The sequence below is a fragment of the Schistocerca cancellata genome, chromosome 6 (genome assembly GCF_023864275.1).
Source record: "Schistocerca cancellata isolate TAMUIC-IGC-003103 chromosome 6, iqSchCanc2.1, whole genome shotgun sequence".
NCBI lineage: Eukaryota > Metazoa > Arthropoda > Insecta > Orthoptera > Acrididae > Schistocerca > Schistocerca cancellata.
Window position 1 is genome coordinate 612,705,629 of NC_064631.1, and position 21,602 is coordinate 612,727,230.

Here is a 21,602-nt window from a genome sequence, read left to right on the forward strand (position 1 = left end):
TGACCTCCTCATTAAGGACTCTATCATCAACAACGGGCCTATAATTCTTGTTTTGTCCCTTAGACACCAGAAATATGAGAGATACATATAGAGAAGTTGAAGTTCTAATAATGCCAATCCGCAGCATATTGTCAGTCTTTTGCCTCGGTATTCTCATATTAGCCCCCCTAAGTGACAATAAGGGGCACTATGCACCAGACAATCATTGACCAAATGGATTCAGTATTGAATTTAATTGGATACATCCCATTTTTTTTATTAGTAAGTACATTGGGAAACTGGTCTAAAACACTTATTAATTGTATGAATATAATAGAGGGAAACATTCCACGTGGGAAAAATATATTTAAAAAGAAAGATGATGAGACTTACCAAACAAAAGCGCTGGCAGGTCGATAGACACACATACAAACACAAACATACACACAAAATCTAGCTTTCGCAACCAATGGTTGCCTAGTCAGGAAAGAGGGAAGGAGAGGGAAAGACAAAAGGATTTGGGTTTTAAGGGAGAGGGTAAGGAGTCATTCCAATCCCGGGAGCGGAAAGACTTACCTTAGGGGGAAAAAAGGACAGGTATACACTCGCACACACATATGGGGATGGATATGTGTGTGTGTGCGAGTGTATACCTGTCCTTTTTTCCCCCTAAGGTAAGTCTTTCCGCTCCCGGGATTGGAATGACTCCTTACCCTCTCCCTTAAAACCCAAATCCTTTTGTCTTTCCCTCTCCTTCCCTCTTTCCTGACTAGGCAACCATTGGTTGCGAAAGCTAGATTTTGTGTGTATGTTTGTGTTTGTATGTGTGTCTATCGACCTGCCAGCGCTTTTGTTTGGTAAGTCTCATCATCTTTCTTTTTAAATACACTTATTAATTGTCTAGTCTGACTGCCATTAAGGTGATTAAGGTCGAATTCCAACTGTCCTCTTTATACAGAATTGATATTATTAACGAAATGACAAGAATAGACAACTATTTTCTCAGAGCGACAAAATTTAAAAAAGGTGCTACTCACAAAGTCAAGAACCAACCCCATTCATTGAATGAAATCACACTCGAGCAAGGAGGTCACTGACAGTTTATTAACTACAGTTAGTTTACAAAATTGTTAAGGCTTTCGTGGCCACTTGTTGAGCCTGTTGGCTTCTGTCTAGGGTTCTCCGGTCGACATTTGTCTGAAGATTTTTCTGACATTTCGCCAGCATGAGTGGCTGGGGCATTGTCACAGTTTCACTCTTCATTGCCAGTGGTGGACTGGAGCCAAGCTCGTGCCCACAGACTATTTGTACCTTGCACACCAATGTCCAAGGGCTTCTCCGTTGTCATTTTCGATGTGGTTCTCCTCCTGCTACCTGCAGCTGTCATTTGCTGCAGCACAGGAAGCCAGGATCCCTTTACCTTGAGGCTTTCTTCTTTCTTGTTGAAGCAATTCTCATGTTTGTGTATTTCTATAGCTTCTCTGAACAAGTGGGTGTGATAGCTCTTCTCTACAGTCAGAACTTCAGTGCCAATGAATTTTACTACATGGTTGGTCTCACACAGCGCCTGCTGTGCCATGGCCGATTTCTCCACCTGCCTCAACCTGCAATTCTGTGATCCTGGTGTTGATTGATCATCCATTCATTCCAACATAAACTTTTCCACATGTGCATGGTATGCAGTATATTTCCAACATTGCAAAGTGACTCCTTTTTATCCTTTGCCGATTCAAGACATTCTTTGATCTTCTTTATTTGTTTGTAAATTGTCTTTACACAATGTTTGTGCAATATATGGCCGATTCTGTCTGTCATTCTGGGAATGTATGGTAGAAAGGCCATAACTGACATTTCTTTTTCTGATATGTCACTTTGCTGAGTGCTTGACTCTGTTATACTTCTAACATAACTTGTGGCGTACCAATTGCTTCTCAGAACACTTTTTGTGCTTTGCATTTCACATCTGAGGTGCTGTGGCTCACATTACAAGCGTATTGATCTGCTTCAGTTAGTAATCTGATAGTTTGTGCAGGTATCGGTCTGTGTTTTTCAGTTTTCGATACATGCTGTGTCCCAGGTTTTCACCATCCCTTGTAACCAGCACATCTAGATATGGAAGTTTTTTTTTTTTTTTACCTTTTCTACTTCCATGGTAAATTTTATGTTGGCATTGAGGCTGTTCAAGTGTCTTAGGAAGTCACCAAGTTGTTCCTCACCATGACTTCACACAATGAAGGTATCATCAACATATTTATATCACACCTTAGTTTTACAAAGCACTAAGTCCAGTGCCTGTGCTTCGAAATGTTCCATGAAGATGATGGCCACCACTGGTCTTAGAGGACTACGTGTGGCGATACCTTCCAGCTGTTTGTGGAAGTTTCCATTCGACATGAAATAGTTCACGGTGAGACATGTATGAAAGAGCATTGTTATGTCTTGCGGGGAAATGGAACTGATGTGCTCTGAAGAGTCACTGAGTGGCACTTTCGCAAACAACGAAACAACATCAAAGCTGACCAGGATGTCATGTGGTGTAAGTTTTAGTTTCTTCAACTTCTCAGTGAAATGTCCTGAGTGCTTTATGTATTTGTCAGTCTTCCCCACATGCAGCTGGAGCAGAGAGGCCAAGTGTTTTGTCAGTTTATATGTCGATAAGCCAGGAGTGCTAACTATCGGTCTTAGTGGAACATTATTCATGTAGATCTTTGGTAATTCATACAGTCGAGGTGGTAGAGATTCTGTGTTGTGCAGGTTGTGACTCGTATTCCGTACTATACTCTGTGTCAGATCTGCACTTAATTTTCGGTATGTCATCAGATCTAATAGGTCCCAGATCTTCTGCTCATACATTTCAATCTTCATTACGATGGTCGTATTTCTCTTATCGGCAGGCAGTACCAATATGCTCTTGTTGGCATTAGGATTCTTAATAGCTTGTACGTCTTCTTTCTTCAGGTTGCAAGCTGGTGGTTTTGCCCAGTGCAGTATCCTGGCTGTTTTGGTGCATATTTCCTCTGCTCTTTCACAAGGAAGGGTCTAAATGGCTGCTACGCTATTAGCAATGATGTCCTCCACAGGTATAGTTCTTGGGATGATACACTGGACTCGCATTCGGGAGGACGACGGTTCAATCCCGTCTCCGGCCATCCTGATTTAGGTTTTCCGTGATTTCTCTAAATCGTTTCAGGCAAATGCTGGGATGGTTCCTTTGAAAGGGCACGGCCGATTTCCTTCCCCATCCTTCCCTAACCCGAACTTGCGCTCCGTCTCTAATGACCTCGTTGTCGATGGGACGTTAAACACTAACATCCTCCTCCTCTTGGGATGATAGTGAAATTCCTTCGCCCTGTCAGTCTGCTTCCGCCACCTTGCAAACTTTTTCTTCTGTTGCTCAGTGCAGCGCTCGAGTTTGTTCTGCATGCTCCTGTGAGTGATGCTGTTGATCTTTTCCCATTTGATTCGATGAATTCTGCTACTTAGTTGATAGAAAATGTCCAAAAGTTCCTCATCCATTCTTGCCATGTATCTCCGTGTTGTGTGAATTCACTCATGAAGACAGGCTCGTTCCATTCTGTTGTAGATCCGATGTGCTTGGGTGGTGGTGAATAGGAACATTTAACAGGCGCTTGACTTGGCACCTTGTAAACAGATATATTGATGATACCTTCATTGTGTGACACCATGGTGAGGAACAGCTCGATGGCTTCCTAAGACACTTGAACAGCCTGAGTGCCAACATAAAATTCACCATTGGAAGTAGAAAAGGGACAAAAAACTACCGTATCAAGATGTGTTGGTCACAAGGGATGGCGAAAACCAGAGACACAGCATGTATCGCAAACCGAAAAACATGGACCGATACCTGCACAAACTATCAGATTACCACCTGAGCCAGAAAAGAGGCATGATTAATGCTCTTGTTATGTAGGCAAGAGAAATATGTGAGCCACAGCACCTCAGACGTGAAATGCAATGCATGGAAAGTGTTCTGATGAGCAATGGGTACGCCACAAGTTATATTAGAAGTATAACAGAGTCAAGCACGCAGCAGAGTGGCATATCAGAAAAAGAAATGTCAGTTATGGCCTTTCTGCCACACATTCCCAGAGTGACGAACAGAATCGGCCATATATTGCACAAACACTGTGTAAAGACTATTTACAAACCAACAAAGAAGATCAAAGAATGTATCAGATCAGCAAAGGATAAAAAGGACTCTCTTGCAATGTTGGAAATATACTGCATACAATGCACATGTGGAAAAGTTTATGTTGGAATGAGTGGATGATCCTTCAACACCGGGATCACAGAACATAAGTGACATTGAAGGTTGGGGCAGGTGGAGAAATCGGCCATGGCAGAGCAGGCGCTGTGTGAGACCAACCACGTAGTAAAATTTGCTGGTACCAAAATTCTGGCTGTAGAGAAGAGCTATCACACTCACTTGTTCAGAGAAGCTATAGAAATACACAAACACGAGTTTTGCTTCAACAATAAAGAAGAAATCCTCAAGGTAAATGGATCCTGGCTTCCTGTGCTGCAGCGAACGGCCGTTGCAGGTAGCAGGAGGAGAACCTCACTAGGAAATGACCAAGGAGAATCCCTTGGATGTTAGTGTACCAGGTACATATATTCTGCAGCTGTGAGCTTGGCTCCAGTCCACCACCAGCAATGGAGGGTGAAACATTGACAATGCTAACAGCTCATGCTGGCAAAACATCAGAAAAATCATCAGACGAATGTTGGCTGAAGAACCTGAGACAGGCAGAAGCCAACAGGCAGTTGGTGAGTTTAACTGCCAAAGAAAAATTGCAAACTGATAAACTCCCCTGCATTTCACCCACCAGAGGAAACTCCTGGCCATTGGCTACATGACATCCCTGGGAAGAGAGGCTTATCGGAGACAGCTTACACGAATTTCGAAACTTGAGATACCAACTGTAGTCAAGCAATGAAACTGAACTTCCAAAATCCAAGAGGCCGCAAACAGATGTTTGATTGAGGTGGCAGCAAACATATTGAAGTGCAAGTTTATTGAGAGCACAAATACCCATGCAATGAGTGGGAGGCTTACAAAAGGAGTTTTAGACCATGTCAGGCAGCATCAGCTGTTACGTTTAAGGTCTACACCTAACTGGGCATTCATGTGCTAAATGGCTATGGAAAAAACACCGAAAACGTTTGCCTCCTAATAAATTAGTAGATGACTGACAATAGTTGTTACTTTGGGTAGGGCAGACTTGTTGAAAGTCCTTACACTGATCGCTTTGCCATCTGTGAATCTAAGTGCTTCTGTAGAAGTAACTAATTCATTCAACTCAGAAAAGATAGTAGGGTTTCAGGCTAAAACAAGACGTGACCAGTCTTCCAAAATGTTTGAAATGCTATCTTGTTCAGTAGCTTTCATTTCCAAGATAGAGACGGTAATACGAACACCCTCGATATGTGGAAACAAGGTTTTGGTAGATGCTTGCACCTGGCAATAATATACACACTCAAGCTCATTCCAGATGCATGGGAATCTTCTCTCTATTATATGAGCTCTGACCTGCCTTGAAGTTGGCTGATTCTGAACTATCTCTTACAACAATATACTTAACAAGCCCTTCAACAAAGGGTAAAGTAAAGAAAGTATAACAGAATGTGATATTTGCAATGCATAAGCATGAAGTTCAAATCAGACAGTCAACCACAATACTTCATAAACTTGATCCAATTGATCAAACAAAGGAAAATCCAGGAAGGAACGTAACAATACCAGAGAAGGAAAGTTGCTACTCACCATATAGCGGAGATGCTGAGTCGCGATAGGCCTAATAAAAAGATTCACACAATTAAAGCTTTCAGCCATTAAGGCCTTTGTCAGCAGTAGACACACGGTGCCCTGCTCGTCACTATTGTTGCCACCTCCCTGTACACTAACATTCCTAATGCCCATGGCCTTACTGCTGTTGAACACTACCTTTCCAGATGCCCTATGGATTCCAAACCAACAACCTCCTTCCTAATCTCCATGACCAATTATATCCTCACCCACAGTTACTTCTCCTTTGAAGGCATAAGCTACAAACAAATCCACGGTATGGCTATGGGCACCCGCATGGCACCATCCTATGCTAACCTATTCATGGGCCATCTAGACGAATCCTTCCTAAAAACCCAGAATCCTAAACCCCTCACCTGGTTCAGATTCATTGATGACACCTTTTTTGCTATCTGGATTGAAGGTGAGGATACCTTATTCACATTCCTCCAGAACCTCAACAACTTCTCCCCCATTTGCTGCACCTGGTCCTACTCAACCCAACAAGCCACCTTCCTAGATGTTGACCTTCACCTCAGAGATGGCTACATTAGTACCTCCATCCATATTAAACCTACTAACAACCAGCAAGACCTCCACTTCAACAGCTGCCACCCATTCCATACCAAGAAGTCCCTTCCATACAGCCTAGCCACTCGTGGTCGTCGCATCTGCAGTGACAAGCAGTCCCTCTCAAAATATACAGAGAGTCTCACTGGAGCCTCCCATCCTTGCACAAAAACAAATCTCCCGTGCCTTATCTTTGCAGTCTCCCACCACCTCTCAAAGTCCTACAGTCCGGCCTCAGAGGAGCATTCTCATCATAACTCAGTACCATCCGGGACTGGAGCAACTGAATTACATTCCCTGCCAGGGTTTCGATTACCTCTCGTCATGCCCTGAAATGAGAAATGTCCTGCCCACTATCCTTCCCACCCCTACTACCGTGGTATTCCGCCGTCCACTGAACCTACACAACATACTCTTCCATCCTTACACAACCCCTGCTCCCAATCCCTTACCTCATGGCTCATACCCCTGTAATAGACCTTGATGCAAGACCTGTCCCATACATCCTCCTACCACCACCTACTCCAGTCCGGTCACTAACATCACCTATCCCATCAAAGGCAGGGCTACCTGTGAAACCAGCATGTGATTTACAAGCTAAGCTGCAACCTCTGTGCTGCATTCTATGTAGGCATGACAACCAACAAGCTGTCTGTCCACATGAACAGCCACTGACAAACTGTGACCAAGAAACAAGTGGACCATCCTGTTGCTGAACATGCTGCCTAACTTGATATCCCTTATCTTAATGACTGCTTCACAGCCTGTGCCATATGGATCCTTCCCACCAACACCAGCTTTTCTGAATTGCGCAGGTGGGAACTTCCCCTGCTATACATCCTACGTTCCCATAACCCTCCTGGCCTCAACCTCCGTTAGTCACTGTCCTCACCCATCCAGCCCCCTCCCTGTTCCCTGTTCCTTTCCGCTACTTACCTCCTCCCCCCTCTGCATCTTCTCTCCTGCCCTCCATCTAAACTGCAACACTTGACTGTCCACCACTCCCTCCAGAAGGAACATCCAAATCTCCGCTGTCACCAGTTGCCACAACAATGCCTACAGCAGCAGCAGCAGCAGCAGCAGCAGTACCTATCACACTCCACCAGCAAGATTCAACAGCAGCAGAAGAAGAAGCATTCACCTTATCTCCTCAGTCACCAGATGCCACAACAGTGCCTCCACACACCATAACAGCAGTTCCATCAATTCCTGTAGTAGCAGCCTCATCTACAATTTCATCACAAGGAGGGAAGAGTAGGCATACAGCAGTAGATGCGCTACCACTCCAAGTGAACAGTTTTTTAGTAAAAGGCAACAGGAGGCAGAAATCCAAAAGATAAGCCCTGAAAAAGGTTTGAAAACCAATCACCATAGTGTTCAGTGTGTAAGCAATAAGAGCCTGGATCTTAAAATATGTTACCTTAACGTTCAAGGACTGAAAGATAAAGAACTTATCATAAATGAGTTTGGTCTTGATAACCAGTTTGATATTTTTTGTCTGAGTGAACACTGGGCTAATGAGAATGAACTTGCAGTTGCCAAATTTGACAATTTTAGTATAGTAAATAGCTACTGTAGGAAAAAGCACATTAGAGGTGGTGTGGCAATTTATTCCAACCAGTCACTCAATTGTACAATAACCAAACTAGACCTAAATTCCTTGTGTGATGAACAGCACTTTGAAGTTACGGGTATAATCATTAATAGTCATAAGCTAATAGTAGTATCCATGTACGGATCACCAAAGGGAAGCATTAACATATTTTTAGAAAAAATGGACATGCTATTGAGTGAAATAAGTAATATTAAATGGTTACACTATGATATTGCAATAGGAGGTGATTTGAATGCTGATTTTGATGTTACTAAATGTAAGGGTAGTGTTGCAGATCTGGAAAACTTACTGAGACAATACAATTTACATCATGTTAATAACTGGCCCACAAGAAACAAAGCATGTTTAGCTAACATCTTTGTAAACTTCAAGACCACTGAAAACACATGCGAAGTTGTAGGTTTCCCATTCTCTGACCATGACTCCGTATCTCTAAATTATGCAAGTAAAATTCCCCTCAATAGGAGCAATGCAAACAGACCTGTCCCAACAGTTTTGATTACCAGACCCGCAACTGAGGATAAAATTAACACATTTCGTAATTCCCTTGCTGACAGAGACTCGTTTAGCCATTGTAGTGTCGATCGACATTACACTTCAAGTAATGACCTGCCAGCCAAAATAATATTTGATAGATTTTTTAATGCATTCTTGACCCTATTTAACTATAGTATTCCCATAAAGAAAATCAAAATAATGGACAGCAGCCACAAATCCAGATCTCAAAACAGACAAAATATATGGTACACTAAACAGCTGACAGATCTAAAGAAACAAGTTTTGTTACTGTACAACATATACAATAGTATGAAGTCTGACTGTGCCAAATCAGCCTATGTGGAATGCAGGAATGAATACAAAAAAGCCATCCTGCAGGCCAAAAAAACCTTCAATGCCAACAGCATACATAATTCTACCAATAAATGCAAAACCGCTTGGAAAGTAATTAACAGTGCTGCCACAGATACTAAAAAAGACAAAATTAATATCCCACCACAAACACTCGAGTTTTTTATTAATTCAGTGAAAGAAATAGGAGACGCAATTATCAAACCAGACATTAGTCCATCAGAGTTACTCTCCCAAAATTGGGGTAGACAGTCACTAAATACAAGCATGCTAACCTTCTCCAAAGTAACGCCTAGATTTGTACAAGGGGTCATAAAACAACTGAAATCATCTGATAGCTTAGATATATATGGCATATCATGCAACCTGCTAAAAAAAGTGTGTGATTGCATTCTGTACCCTTTAACCCATTGCATAAGCAAGTGCTTACTTGAGGGATAGTTTCCTGATGAGTTAAAACTGTCTAGGGTCGTCCCAGTATACAAAAAGGGAGATAAAGACTCTCCATCTAGTTACAAGCCTATTTCGATAGTACCCGCATTCTCCAAGGTAATAGAATGCATCATGTACCAACAATTATCATCTCACTTTGAGAATCTAGGAATAATTAATGCTACACAATACGGGTTTAGGAAGAATCTGTCAACCATTGATGCAATCAAGACGGTAGTCAGTTACATCCTCAAAGTTTTTGAGAAAAAAGGCTTTGCTCAGGTCTCATTCTGCGACCTAAGCAAGGCCTTCGACTGTGTTGAGCACACGCCACTACTAGAGAAACTAGAATTCTACGGCATCAAAGGAAACAGTCTCAGACTATTAAAAGCTTACCTCAACAACCGCAAACAGGTAGTTTGTGTTGGTAAGGAAATGTCAAACATAGAAAATGTTAAAGTAGGTGTGCCTCAGGGATCTGTACTAGGGCCCTTCCTGTTTCTGATAATGATCAATGACCTCCCCTCGTTTATTAGATACACCACTGTATTGTATGCAGATGATACGACTTTTCTTCATAGCAGTAACAATGTTAATGATCTTAAAACCTGTGCTGAAAATACACTCACTCATGCAGCATATTGGTTCAGAGCAAATGGTTTCCTGCTAAATGAAAATAAAACTCAGCAGATAATCTTCACTCTAAGAGACAAGCCACTATCTGATGACCCTAGTTCTGTTAAATTCCTGGGAGTTTATTTAGACGAAAAGTTATCCTGGGGCCAACATGTAAACTATATTAGTAGTAAGCTATATAGAGTAATTTATTTATTAAGACAACTCAGAAATTGTGTACCTGAAACATACATCAGATCATCTTATTTTGCATTTTTCCAAAGTATAATATCCTATGGCATTATCTTGTGGGGTAACTGTAGTAATATACATGACATCCTATTATTGCAGAAGAAAGCCATTAGGATAATTACAAATTCTTCACATAAGGCTCACTGCAAACCCTTATTTACCAAACAAAAAATTATGACTGTAATAAACCTCTATATATACAATGTCTTAATCTTTACGAAGAAGAACCTACAAGATGTGAAATGTAGAGAAAATGTACATTGTTACAACACAAGAAGCATCAAACACATATACACGCCTTACCACAGACTATCAAAATCAATAAATAGCTATGAAGTCACAGGGCACAAACTATTTAATAAGCTGCCACATGCCATACAGGATCTTCCTGAACATACATTCAAAGAAAGACTGCATGAATGGTTTATTGCCCACCCGTTCTATGATATCAATGAATTCTTCAACTGTAAAATGTAGTAATCCAACAGATGACCCACTGTACATTTATTGTAATATAAGCTAAAATATTTCAGTAGTCAATACCTTATCACAATGTATTATAAATTGTAACTTCATTCGACGTTGTCAATTGCTGTAATGGCCTAAATATAATAAAATCTCTATTATTATTATTATTATTATTATTATTATTACTGTCCCTCCCCCTCCCCGCCCCAGCCTCCTCCTTATCCCCACCCAGTCGCCACTACCATAATGCACTGGTGCTGCTGTTCGCAGTGTGGTCTCAGCTCTCTGAGACTCCAGATGTGTGTGCAAGTTGCGTTTTTGTGTGTGTGTGTGTGTGTGTGTGTGTGTGTGTGTGCGCGCGCGCGTATGTGGGTCTACTGCTGACAAAGGCCTTAATGGCCAAAAGCTTTAATTGTGTGAATCTTTTTATTGTGAATATCGCGACTCAGCATCTCCGCTATATGGTGAGTAGCAACTTTCCTTCTCTGGTATTGATTCAATTGATCAATAGTTAACTCAGAAATACCACTAAACAAACACATAATGTGATTAGGCATTTTAGCAAATGAATCAGAAACAGATGTACCAAAACCTTGAGTATCAATGTGTCTTAAACCCTGTGACAGATTACCGGCTGAAATGCCCTCTTCCACACTCTCAATTTCATTAGCCAAACCCCATGAACCGTTAATAACCTGCAAATCCTTCACTTGAATAAGCAATTGCTTAACAGCCTCTTTTTGTTGATCACTAAGCTCAAGATGGTTTAAATCAGCACTGATGATAAAACCAGTGAAATAAATGCACCTGAATCCTACACAGTTGCCTTTGAGTGGGCTAATTACCTTCCAAAAACTGAATGTTATGACACATTTTGCCCACAGCTGTGGAAGCAGTGGAAATAGTGACACCTACCTCGCCAATGGTGTCAGGAGAAATGTGCCAATGGTGTCAGGAGAAATGTGAAGAGGGTTATCCAGTGTTGTATGTAACCTGCCTACTATCTCCATGATGCCACCTGCAACAGGGATGCATTGCACCCGTAATTCATATTCGAGATGCTTGCACTTGAGGTACAACATTCCCAAATAATCTCTATGTTCCATGCCCATCTATGGTCCTCTGAAACAATTGAAAGAGTTTAGTACAGAAATTTCAAATTCCAAAGGACAATTGGTGCTAAAGGGGTAGACAACTCTCCTCCCTCTTCCCCCCCCCCCCCCCATCCCCCTCCTTTTTACCTGCCTAGAATGGAACCACACTCTGTGGTACCTCAAGGTACAGGTTGGAATATGAAAAGAATAATATGGAAGGGTCGGTCCACAATTCTTGCATCATTTGCCCTTTGAATGATCACACTTGTTTACAGTGCACATAATAGCACCAAATAAAATACAATAATTACCAAATAAATATCTCTGGATTAAGAGGTTGTTAAATGAAGATAAGCCTTTTTAAATTTTAACCACAGACTGACATGAGTAAACTTTCAATTCTTGCTACTCCAAGGAACCAGTGCAACACAAATAAAAAAAAATCATTATAAAAATCTCTCTTAAACAATAAGTAAGTAAGCGATAACTCTCGCACAGTTCTCTTAGTCACAGACATTAAGTTAAGAACTGGTAATTTAGACTAAACACAAAAGCATGGCAGATCTGACAAATTTTCTTACATAGGCCCCTACATAGATTGGGTACAATCACAAATTAATTTTGAACACAGAATAGTGAGTTATAATAAAAAAAATAGGACTCTAAGGAGATGGCGGTCAGAATAGAAATTACACTAACATTTTCCACAGCACACCAAGTACAGGCAAAGAAACTACCTCAAAATTTAATTAAAATATCGCTCACATATTATCCTTTAGGCAGCAAAATTTAATTACAGGATCTCTCATATATAGGCCTTTCGGCAGAAAGTATAGAAGTTAAAGCAAGTACAGGAGGTAAGCGGCCAAGGTGAACAGTTCCATTATAGCAATAGTGGACACGCCTCGAACTCAGCTGGAGGAATGTGCAGGGGCACAACAGCAACAGGCCCTCATGACTGGCAGCTGCCGAAATGTCAGGCTGGAGCTTCACGAGGCTAAGAGGTGCTGCTAACAGACACTACACAGGTGAGTTGTAGGCTACAGAAATACAAATTTTTGAGAGATCATGGCTATAAGCCCAGAAAATTCTGTCAAAAAATACAGTAGCAAATATGACTCCCAAAAGAACTGCACAAAGGAAGAATGTTAAATCACTGATAAGGGAGTATAAAAACATAATAATAATAATAATAATAATAATAATAATAATAATAATAATATCTCCCCAAACAATTTAGGTAAACTTTCCAGTAAAATTGCTTGGCCAAGTGCCTGTGTGAATCAAACAGATGGAACAAATAAATGATTAAGCTTAACCCTCCAAGAGAATACTAAGTGTTTAGGCATTACAAACAGTGTTTTCTTGAATCAGTCCTTAGGCTTCACAACCATCTAGAACTTAGTTTCAAAGCACACATATTAATACAGGGAATTTCCCTTCAAATAATTAAAAGGTAAAATTATAAACCTTACAAAACGTAAAAAGAATCTGAAACTCAGTGAACAGGAATTATTCCATGAAGTTCATGACCAAGTTAATAAAACTGAATAAAGAACTTCATTTAACACTAAAGCTCACAGCAGACCATCATATGTATGAGGCAAAATTTAAGTTTCACAAGTAAATCGTTGAATTTGCAAGTGCTCTTTGGCTTTGGCCTTGGTAATCCACAGGAAGCAAAGATGTCAGTGGTACACTTTATCACCAATGCCAGAACAGTCACTAATTTACACCCAAAATGTGCACCAATGAAATAAATGCAAAGGTACCACATGGTTGTGGCCAAGATTAATTACAATAAATTAAATGTTCCAGTGATCCATAAGGCATCAACAGCAGAGGCACAGATATCAGAGCGCGAGCAATACTAATCGCACCAAGCAACTTGATGAAGTGGTTAGCACACTGGACACACATTTGGGAGGACCACTGTTCAAACCTGCATCCAGGCATCCAGATTTAGGGTTTCCATGATTTCCCTAAATCGGTTCTGGCAAATGCCAGGATGGTTGCTTTGATAGGACGTGGCCAATTTCCTTCCCCATCCTTCCTTAATCCAAGTTTGCGCTCCGTATCTAATGACCTCATTGTCAGCAGTACGTTAAACACTAATCTCCTCCAATACTGACCGCAAAATTTTCCAGTAATGGTCCTTCCGTACGCAGAAACAATGAGGGCAAACTGGAAGAGTCTAGGTTCGCACAGCATGAATAAACAAGGAAGTGGAAATCCATTGGAGTTAATGGGAGGGCCCTGTCAATACAGCAGTGTGATTAGCACTACCAAAAGGAGTGAGAAGTCAACCTTTGATCTCAGCACAAACAGAACTAATGGCTGAAGGAACCATTGTGTGCAAAAACCTATACGGTACCCTCATGCTGTGCCCCTCCCATCTGTTCTCACCTCACAACCCACTGCCAGCCTATTTCTAACTCTCTGAACCAGCTTTCGTCTGTGAAAACTGTAAGTTAAATTTGTGCTGTGTATTGGAGTGCCAGTGGAAGAAGGCACCAGGAAGAAAGAGATAAAATGAACTGGAGCCACCATGGCTCACCATCTGTATTGCTGCCTGCATTCGACGTGACACCATTGCAGTCTGTCCAAGTGGCCAGAGATATTGATTATATGTCCATGAGGTGTGCTTTCTTGTGTGAATGTGTATGTGTTTTCTTTTCTGAAGAAGGCACTAGCCGAGAGCCAGATATGTAACTGTCTTTTCATTTGTGCCTGTCTGCAACTCATCACAGTGAGTAGCAACGTACCGTTTTCACAATATTATTGATGTTCCTACCTGGACTTTCAATTTTTCAGTGAATGTTGTGTGTTTTAGAAATAAAATGTGGAATTTGCAGCCTTGGTCACAATTTGGTTTATTTCAACAAATAAACAATTTTAGCTTTACAATCAGTATCATTTTTTAGAAGCATTGTTGATTGTTGTAAAGTCAAAATCATTTATGTGTTCAAATAAGCTAGAGTCTGCAGATTCTACAGTTCATTTAGGTGTCTAGCTTGATGATCTTCTCCAAAGGTCAAAGCATCTGTAGTTAATGGATGTGGTTTCTTTTTTTGTTTCAGTGTCTGTCCTGCTATCTGTGCAATGGTTATTATGGTCCATGTTTTGGTGAACCAGTCTGTGCTACATGCCACGCTTTTGTTTTTCCAGAGGACTTGTATTACACCGTAGCAGTTGCAGTACTCAGTGAGGTATATGACTGGCTGTTGATAATATGTAGCAGTACTGTCAGCATCTCCAAAAGCACATTGTTCTTTTGCTGGTAATTTTAGGAAGCAGACTATGAAGAGTTCAGTTGACAGTAGTTAATGGCAGATCGCACATCGTATGAGCTTTTTATTGAAATTGCTATTTGTTCCATACTGGTGCCACCTAGATGCACATTTAGCAATGTACCATATGCCACAATACAATATTACTCACTTCACTCTCAAACTTTTAAGACCATGAAAATGCTGGACGAATAGTGAGACTGAATATGTTATGTCTGGACATACATGTCTCAGGCATGTGCACTTAATGAGCATGGCTGACCAACAACTCCCAACTCGTAACTTCCCACTGACTACGTGACTTAATATACCAAGTGTGCACTGAACATAACAGCAACAATAATAATTCAAAATACACTGTCAGTGAGCAAAGATTAATTATAATTGCTGCGGATGACTTTACTACCTGTAGCTAGATCAATATACAGGGTGTGGCAGTCAAACCGGCATTTTTTAAATGAGTGTAAAATAAGCATGGGTAAAGATATCAAAATTGTTTCATACAATCTTATTCTAGATTAAAAAGCATTTAAGAAACATCAACACAATTTTTTTTCATTGTTTGAAAATAACATCAGCAAGATTGTCCATCATGGCATTCTTGTAGGCAATTTACAAAGCTGTCCATCACATGATGGAGCATACCCTGAGGAATTCTCTCAATTTCCAGCCAAATTCTTGCTTTGAGATCATCAACATTATGAGGTCTTTCTTCGTGCACTTTGCTCTTAATGTAACCCCCATAAGAAAAAATCAAAAGTTGTAAGGTTGGGTAACGGGGGACCAAGCAATCGCTCCATTCTTGGAAATCACCCGGTTAGGCAAAACTTCATTCAGAACATTAATGCTCACGCAGGCTGTGTGACTTGTTGCTCCATCTTGTTGAAATAATGTTTCATCATTCACTGCATATTGACGAAGCTGAGGTATGAAGGTGTCCTTAACATTGTTGAATAGTGCTCAGCATTCACGGTAACAGATTGCCCTCTTTCGTTCTCAAAAAAAATAAGGGCCTATTATTCCTGATGAGGACATTGCACGCCGAACTGTTACCTTGGTTGAGTGCAGGGGTTTTTCATGGGGTTGGTGAGGGTTCTGATCACTCCAATATCTAAAGTTCTGTTTGTTTACATATCCACTGAGGTGAAAATTTGCCTTGTCACTCATCCAGAGGTTGTGAACATGCTCCTCATTTTCTTCAGTCATTTGCAAAAGACTTCCACCGAAATGCTGTCGGACCACAAAGTTGTTATTATTAAAAGCGTTAACCACTTGGATTTTGTATGGGTGGTGATGTAAGTCCAACCTCAAAACCCTTTGGACAGTCCTATCAGAAATTCCAAGTGCAATACTCTGTCTACACGTTCTCGGGAGTACGCACTGTCTTTGCTCTGCCATCTCTTTTCCTTGTTGTTTCACCTACATTTTCGAAGTTTTTGACCCAAATTTTTATTCCATTAACCAAAGGCACTGGCCTATTACAATTAATTTGAAAATGCGCCCGGAAATGACGCTGAGCGGCTACATAGCTACCACTTTGGTAGAACGCTTTCACTGCAAACGACTGTTGTTGCTTAGTCCACTGCTCCATGGATACTGAAATGCTTTGTTTTGAGGAACACATTGGTGACCTTGGTTACTCACCCCCCCCCCCACCTCCGCACTACTTCTAATGCTCCGCGCACTAATAATAAATGCAGGTTTGACTGCCGCAACCTGTAATAATCAGTGTACAGTAACGCTAAGGAATACAGAAAATGTCAAAAAACAGCAAATATTCAGATTTCAGGATATAGTATTCTCACACATCCCCATTTCAAAAAATAATTTTCACTTGGAAGTTTATGGAAACTTAGAAGTTTCAGTGAGAAATTAACTAAAATAGGACCCCAGTACATAGGAAAGTAATGATAAGTTAAGACTATAAGATGATAAATTAATATACACGTAAAATTATGTACACTTAACAGACACTGCTCTGTGCAAACAGAACTTCAGAAGACAAGTACAGTACAATGTCCAAGAAAAATCTTTGAATTATGATGTTCAAGGAAAACATAAGTGGAGGAAAGTAAAAAATGCAGGTGTCTACAGAACTTGTTTATCATAGTCAAGAGCTACCCTGAAAGTAACAGACGTTTTGGCCTGTCATTGTCATGGTTGTGGGTGGGGCTACAGCCATCTTCTCATTACCATAACATTCTTACACTCAGTACGCATCCAGCAGTGGCAGCATATGATATGTGTCCCTGCTACTTTGCTTTCTCTATCATGTCAAAATGTGTGCTGCAATAGAAAATCTTGCCACTTGTGAGATGTGTTCTGTGAGTAGGTTAGTGTTAGCAAGAAAATGCAAACAAACTGAAATTTATCATGACATTTGTGCTGTGTGTGGAAAAGAGACAATGAGTGAAAATTGTGTGAGGCAATGGTGCATTGATTTTTAAAAATGGCCATACCAGTGTTGATGATGATGAGGACTGTGGTGGTAAGCACAAAATTTATGAAAATCATCGTTTCACAATTATGGAATTTTTGCAACATTTTTCCCAAAGTTTCACAGAGTTTACTGCATGAAATTGTGGCGGAGAAGCTCGGTTAGCACAAATTTTGTGCTAGATGGGTTCCCAAAATCCTAACAGAAGACCACACAAAGCAGAGACTGGCTGTAGCACTTACCTTCCTTGAATATTCTGCCAAAAATGGTAACAAAGTTATTGAATGTATCATAACTGGGGACAAGACTTGGATAAAGCATGTCATTTGTGAAGCAAAAGAAAAATTCTCCCAAGAAATCAAGGAAGTGTTTGCAAATGCTTTCAGCAAGAGAGGTCATGACTACTGTGTTTTAGGACTATAAGGTAGTGGTTCCTGTCTATTTTCGTGAACTGCTCAACAGTTAACTCAAAGAGATACCATTATACAGTGACAAAGTTAAGGTGGGCAGTACAAAATAAACACCGGGGAAAACTTGGTACAAAAGTTTTGTTTTTCCATGACAATGCATGTCCACTCAAGGCCAGTTGTACCTGAGAGCTTCTACGGGGTTTTGGGTGGGAGTGTTTGATCATGCGCCATACAGCTCGGATTTGGTGCCAAGCGACTACAACCTCTTCCCAGCAATGAAGACATGGCTCACCATACACAGCAATTGATACTGACACCGAACTGCGTGCTAGTGTAAACCAGCAGTTGCAATCGCAGGGGGCAGATTTCTACAGAGACGGAACTGAAAAAACATGACTGTAGTATGATAAGTGCCTCAATTTGAATGGTGATTATGTAGAAAAATAGCTTAAGAGTGTACCTTTAAAATCTCTGTAATGAAGTTTGGTTTTTTCATATCGTTGAATTTTTATTGCAAAACATCTATTACTTTCTGGGTAGCACTCGTAGTAATTAACATAAGGGTAGCTCTTAAATGATAGATGCATTTTAGTGTGAAAATTTTTAACTATCGTTCTATAAAAACAAATACATGTACATAATTAGACATTTAAGAAATATTGTTATTAACATAATGTAATTAACAAAATGACTACAAATGTATGAGCAGTTAATCTTCTATCTACCAATTCCAATGTAGCATAGAATTGTTTTTCCACCTACTCTTCAAATGCCTCTTCACAAAGAAAGTAATAAACTTAAAATCATGAAATTATTGTCCCTCTTATGAAACAACCTTATTATGTTCTGAAGTGCGTACTTAAAGAAGATCATCATCAAATACTTATCATGTGAACAAAAATCAGATTCTTACATAGCCGTGTACCGAGATTAATTATGTACTGTATGAAATATACAAGCAAGATGAATTATTTTTTTAAATTATTCACATAAATATTAAAAGTTAGTAAAGAAGAAAGAAAGTAGAAGGGGGCTGAGACAAGTTTGTGGCAGACAGTTCACTTGAGTGAACACACATTTGTACATGAATACTGCAGAGTTTTGAGTATCCAGGCATGAACACATTTTACATTGCACTATTTTATTTTAACTATTCACTTTACTCAAAGATGTTCTACTTTGTAGAGAAATTAACAGGCGCTTGTTGTGTCACATGCAGCTGAAGTATTTACGGCATCACGCAGCCATCGTGGATATGTTTACCAACACACTGACTTCCCTGCATCCTTTAGTGGATAGATCAGTGTGCAACATATTCCCCGCAGTCATGAGTGGCATTGCCATGTAATGGGGGCATGTCAGTTCATGGTATCACGTAAGCCAATGTCACATCTCTCCCACGAGTCCTTGCACTGAATGAGAAAGCAGTAACATAGTGCCATGCATCAGTACTTATGAATAATAAAAAGAAAAACAGGCAGTCATATAATATTAAAACAAAACCTGCACTACCCATGCCATCGAATATGTGAGTACTAATAGCACACAAAATAGCTTGAAACAGTACAAAGATTGATTTTAGTACACTGTCACAGGGAGGGTTCTCAACCAGTCTATTACACACTACCACTGGGAGGAATCTCGAGCAGTCTTATTACACTCTCATTTATGAGAACATTAAACATAAAGAGATTCACCACAAATTTTAAAATGTTCTCACAAGTTTTTCTTATTCTTCGATAAACGAAATTGTTTTATATTTTCTGCATGATGGATTGTAAAACAATTCTCTGCATTCAGATATTCTAATAACACAGTATTTGAGTGAATAACACTTGCAATATGAAATGGTCCCAGATAATAATGGCAGAATTTCTTTATTTCATCCCTTACTTTCGATGAGTTTGTGTGATATCTAATCAGTACATAGTCATTTGATCTGTAGATAGTTGGCCAAACTAATTTATCACATACTAGATTCCTAACCAATACTTTATTCTTCATTTACCCTAATGCCATTTGACTTTCTTCTTATGATATCTGTTGGCGATCATGGCAATTAATAATTTCCTCAAAAATGTTGTCGAGCTTATTGCCGAGTAAAGCAGTACACAGTGGAGCTCCAATGCTTTCGTGAGTGAAACTATTAATGGCACCTTCAAAGCTCATTGGTTTTTGTATTCAGTTTTGATGACTGTTGATGCTGAATGATAGGTTGAAATTAAGGTAAGTTGAACTTGTTCTTGGATGAACACATTCCGATTGTTTAATCAAAATCATGATATGTTGTTTATGAGAAGGCATTCTTCCTTGGACTTCTTAGTGACAATTTTGTTATTTGCCTTTTGTAGTGGAAAGAATCGAACGAACTTGAAGAACGGTTCTACAAAAATCAGAATCTATGAAAAGTTCACTTTAGAGTCTGGAAGTGGTCCAAACGATTCCAGTGCTACAATTTCATCAGTTGATTGAGGAACTGTGCATTAGCCCTGTGTGCTGTATCATAGATATTTTTGTGCACTTGCAGAAATCACACTTTTTTTTAAGATCTCCCAGACTTTTTGTGCCTAAATAACCTGTTCTCGTAATTTTTATATGCACTTCTTTGGAACAAAATGTTGGTATGACCGAAGTGGATATACTTGATTAAATTTTCCGCTTGATGGTTAGGGAGATATATTTCCATTGATTGTGCATTGAGTTTAGAACCTTAACACAAAATATCATTATGAACAAGGTAATAACTTCTAATCTTTTCTTCATTTTTATCTTGGCATTTCACTTGATCTGTATTTTGCCTTCTACTCCTTTTATGAAGTTAATTGCAACTTGGGCTTTCTGTGTAGATGTCCTCCAGGTTGGCACATGATTAGACTTGACAGTAAATATTTAATTTCAGAGTCGAACTTTTGCAGTGCTAGTGCCCATTTAGAAATGTGGTTGTGCGTAAGATTTTATTTCTGCACAAATGCCAAGGTCTTATAATTTCTCCTAGACTTGAAATCTCTCAAAACCCCTCATTTTGCTAATTCTTCTGTTTCTGTTATGCTGTATTCCCTCTCCCATGAAATAACTACTCGACTTGCAAAAGCACTTGTATGCTGTTCTTTCTTTCTGTTTATGATGGTTAACTGGTATAGATGAGCTATGATGCTGTATTCAGTGGAGTCAGTTCCAAGATAAAAGTATTTATCCAAATTGAGATGTAATAATGATTTGGTTAATAATTGTTCTTAGATCTCACCAAATTCTTTCTGCTGAGGAATTGCCACATCCAAGTTAACAAGCTGTAATTGTAGTGGTGGTATTAAACTATGTTCTTAGACAAATCAGTGATAAAAATTGCAGAATCTGAGAAATGCCTGCAGTTGTTCTGTACATATGGGTGCTGGAAGATCTCTAAAAGCTGCTAATTTTTTCAGATGCAACTTGACTCCTTATGGTGATATATAGTGTAAATATTGAATACTTGTCTTTGCAGATTCCACCTTTTTCAGATCAAGAGTGATTCTTGAATTTTACATATTTCCTCCTAAGTATCCAGTTGCTCTTCCCATGACTTTGAGGCTCTTCCCATGACTTTGAGGCTGTTAAAATGTTGTCCAAGTAACACACCATGTGCTGCAACAGATGATCTCTAAAACATTATCTGAGGTATGTGGGAAGGCTACGTTAGAAATGTTGAGTGCAAAACACATGTGCTTGAAGTGATAACACTATCTTCTGTGGGGAAATGATGTGTTTTCTCTGCTAGTATTTTCTGGTACAAGGTGCAAATAGCTACT

The 21,602-nt window shown here is 39.8% G+C and overlaps 1 protein-coding gene across 1 annotated transcript in view; it reads left to right on the forward strand.

Annotated features, from left to right (window-relative positions):
- LOC126190881 (uncharacterized) overlaps positions 1-21,602 on the forward strand; it is an 84,858-nt gene that overhangs the window by 28,129 nt on the left and 35,127 nt on the right. Inside the window, exon 3 of the mRNA XM_049931486.1 lies at positions 14,761-14,889. Coding sequence (XP_049787443.1) covers positions 14,761-14,889 — 129 coding nt within the window. The remainder of the gene's footprint in view (positions 1-14,760; positions 14,890-21,602) is intronic.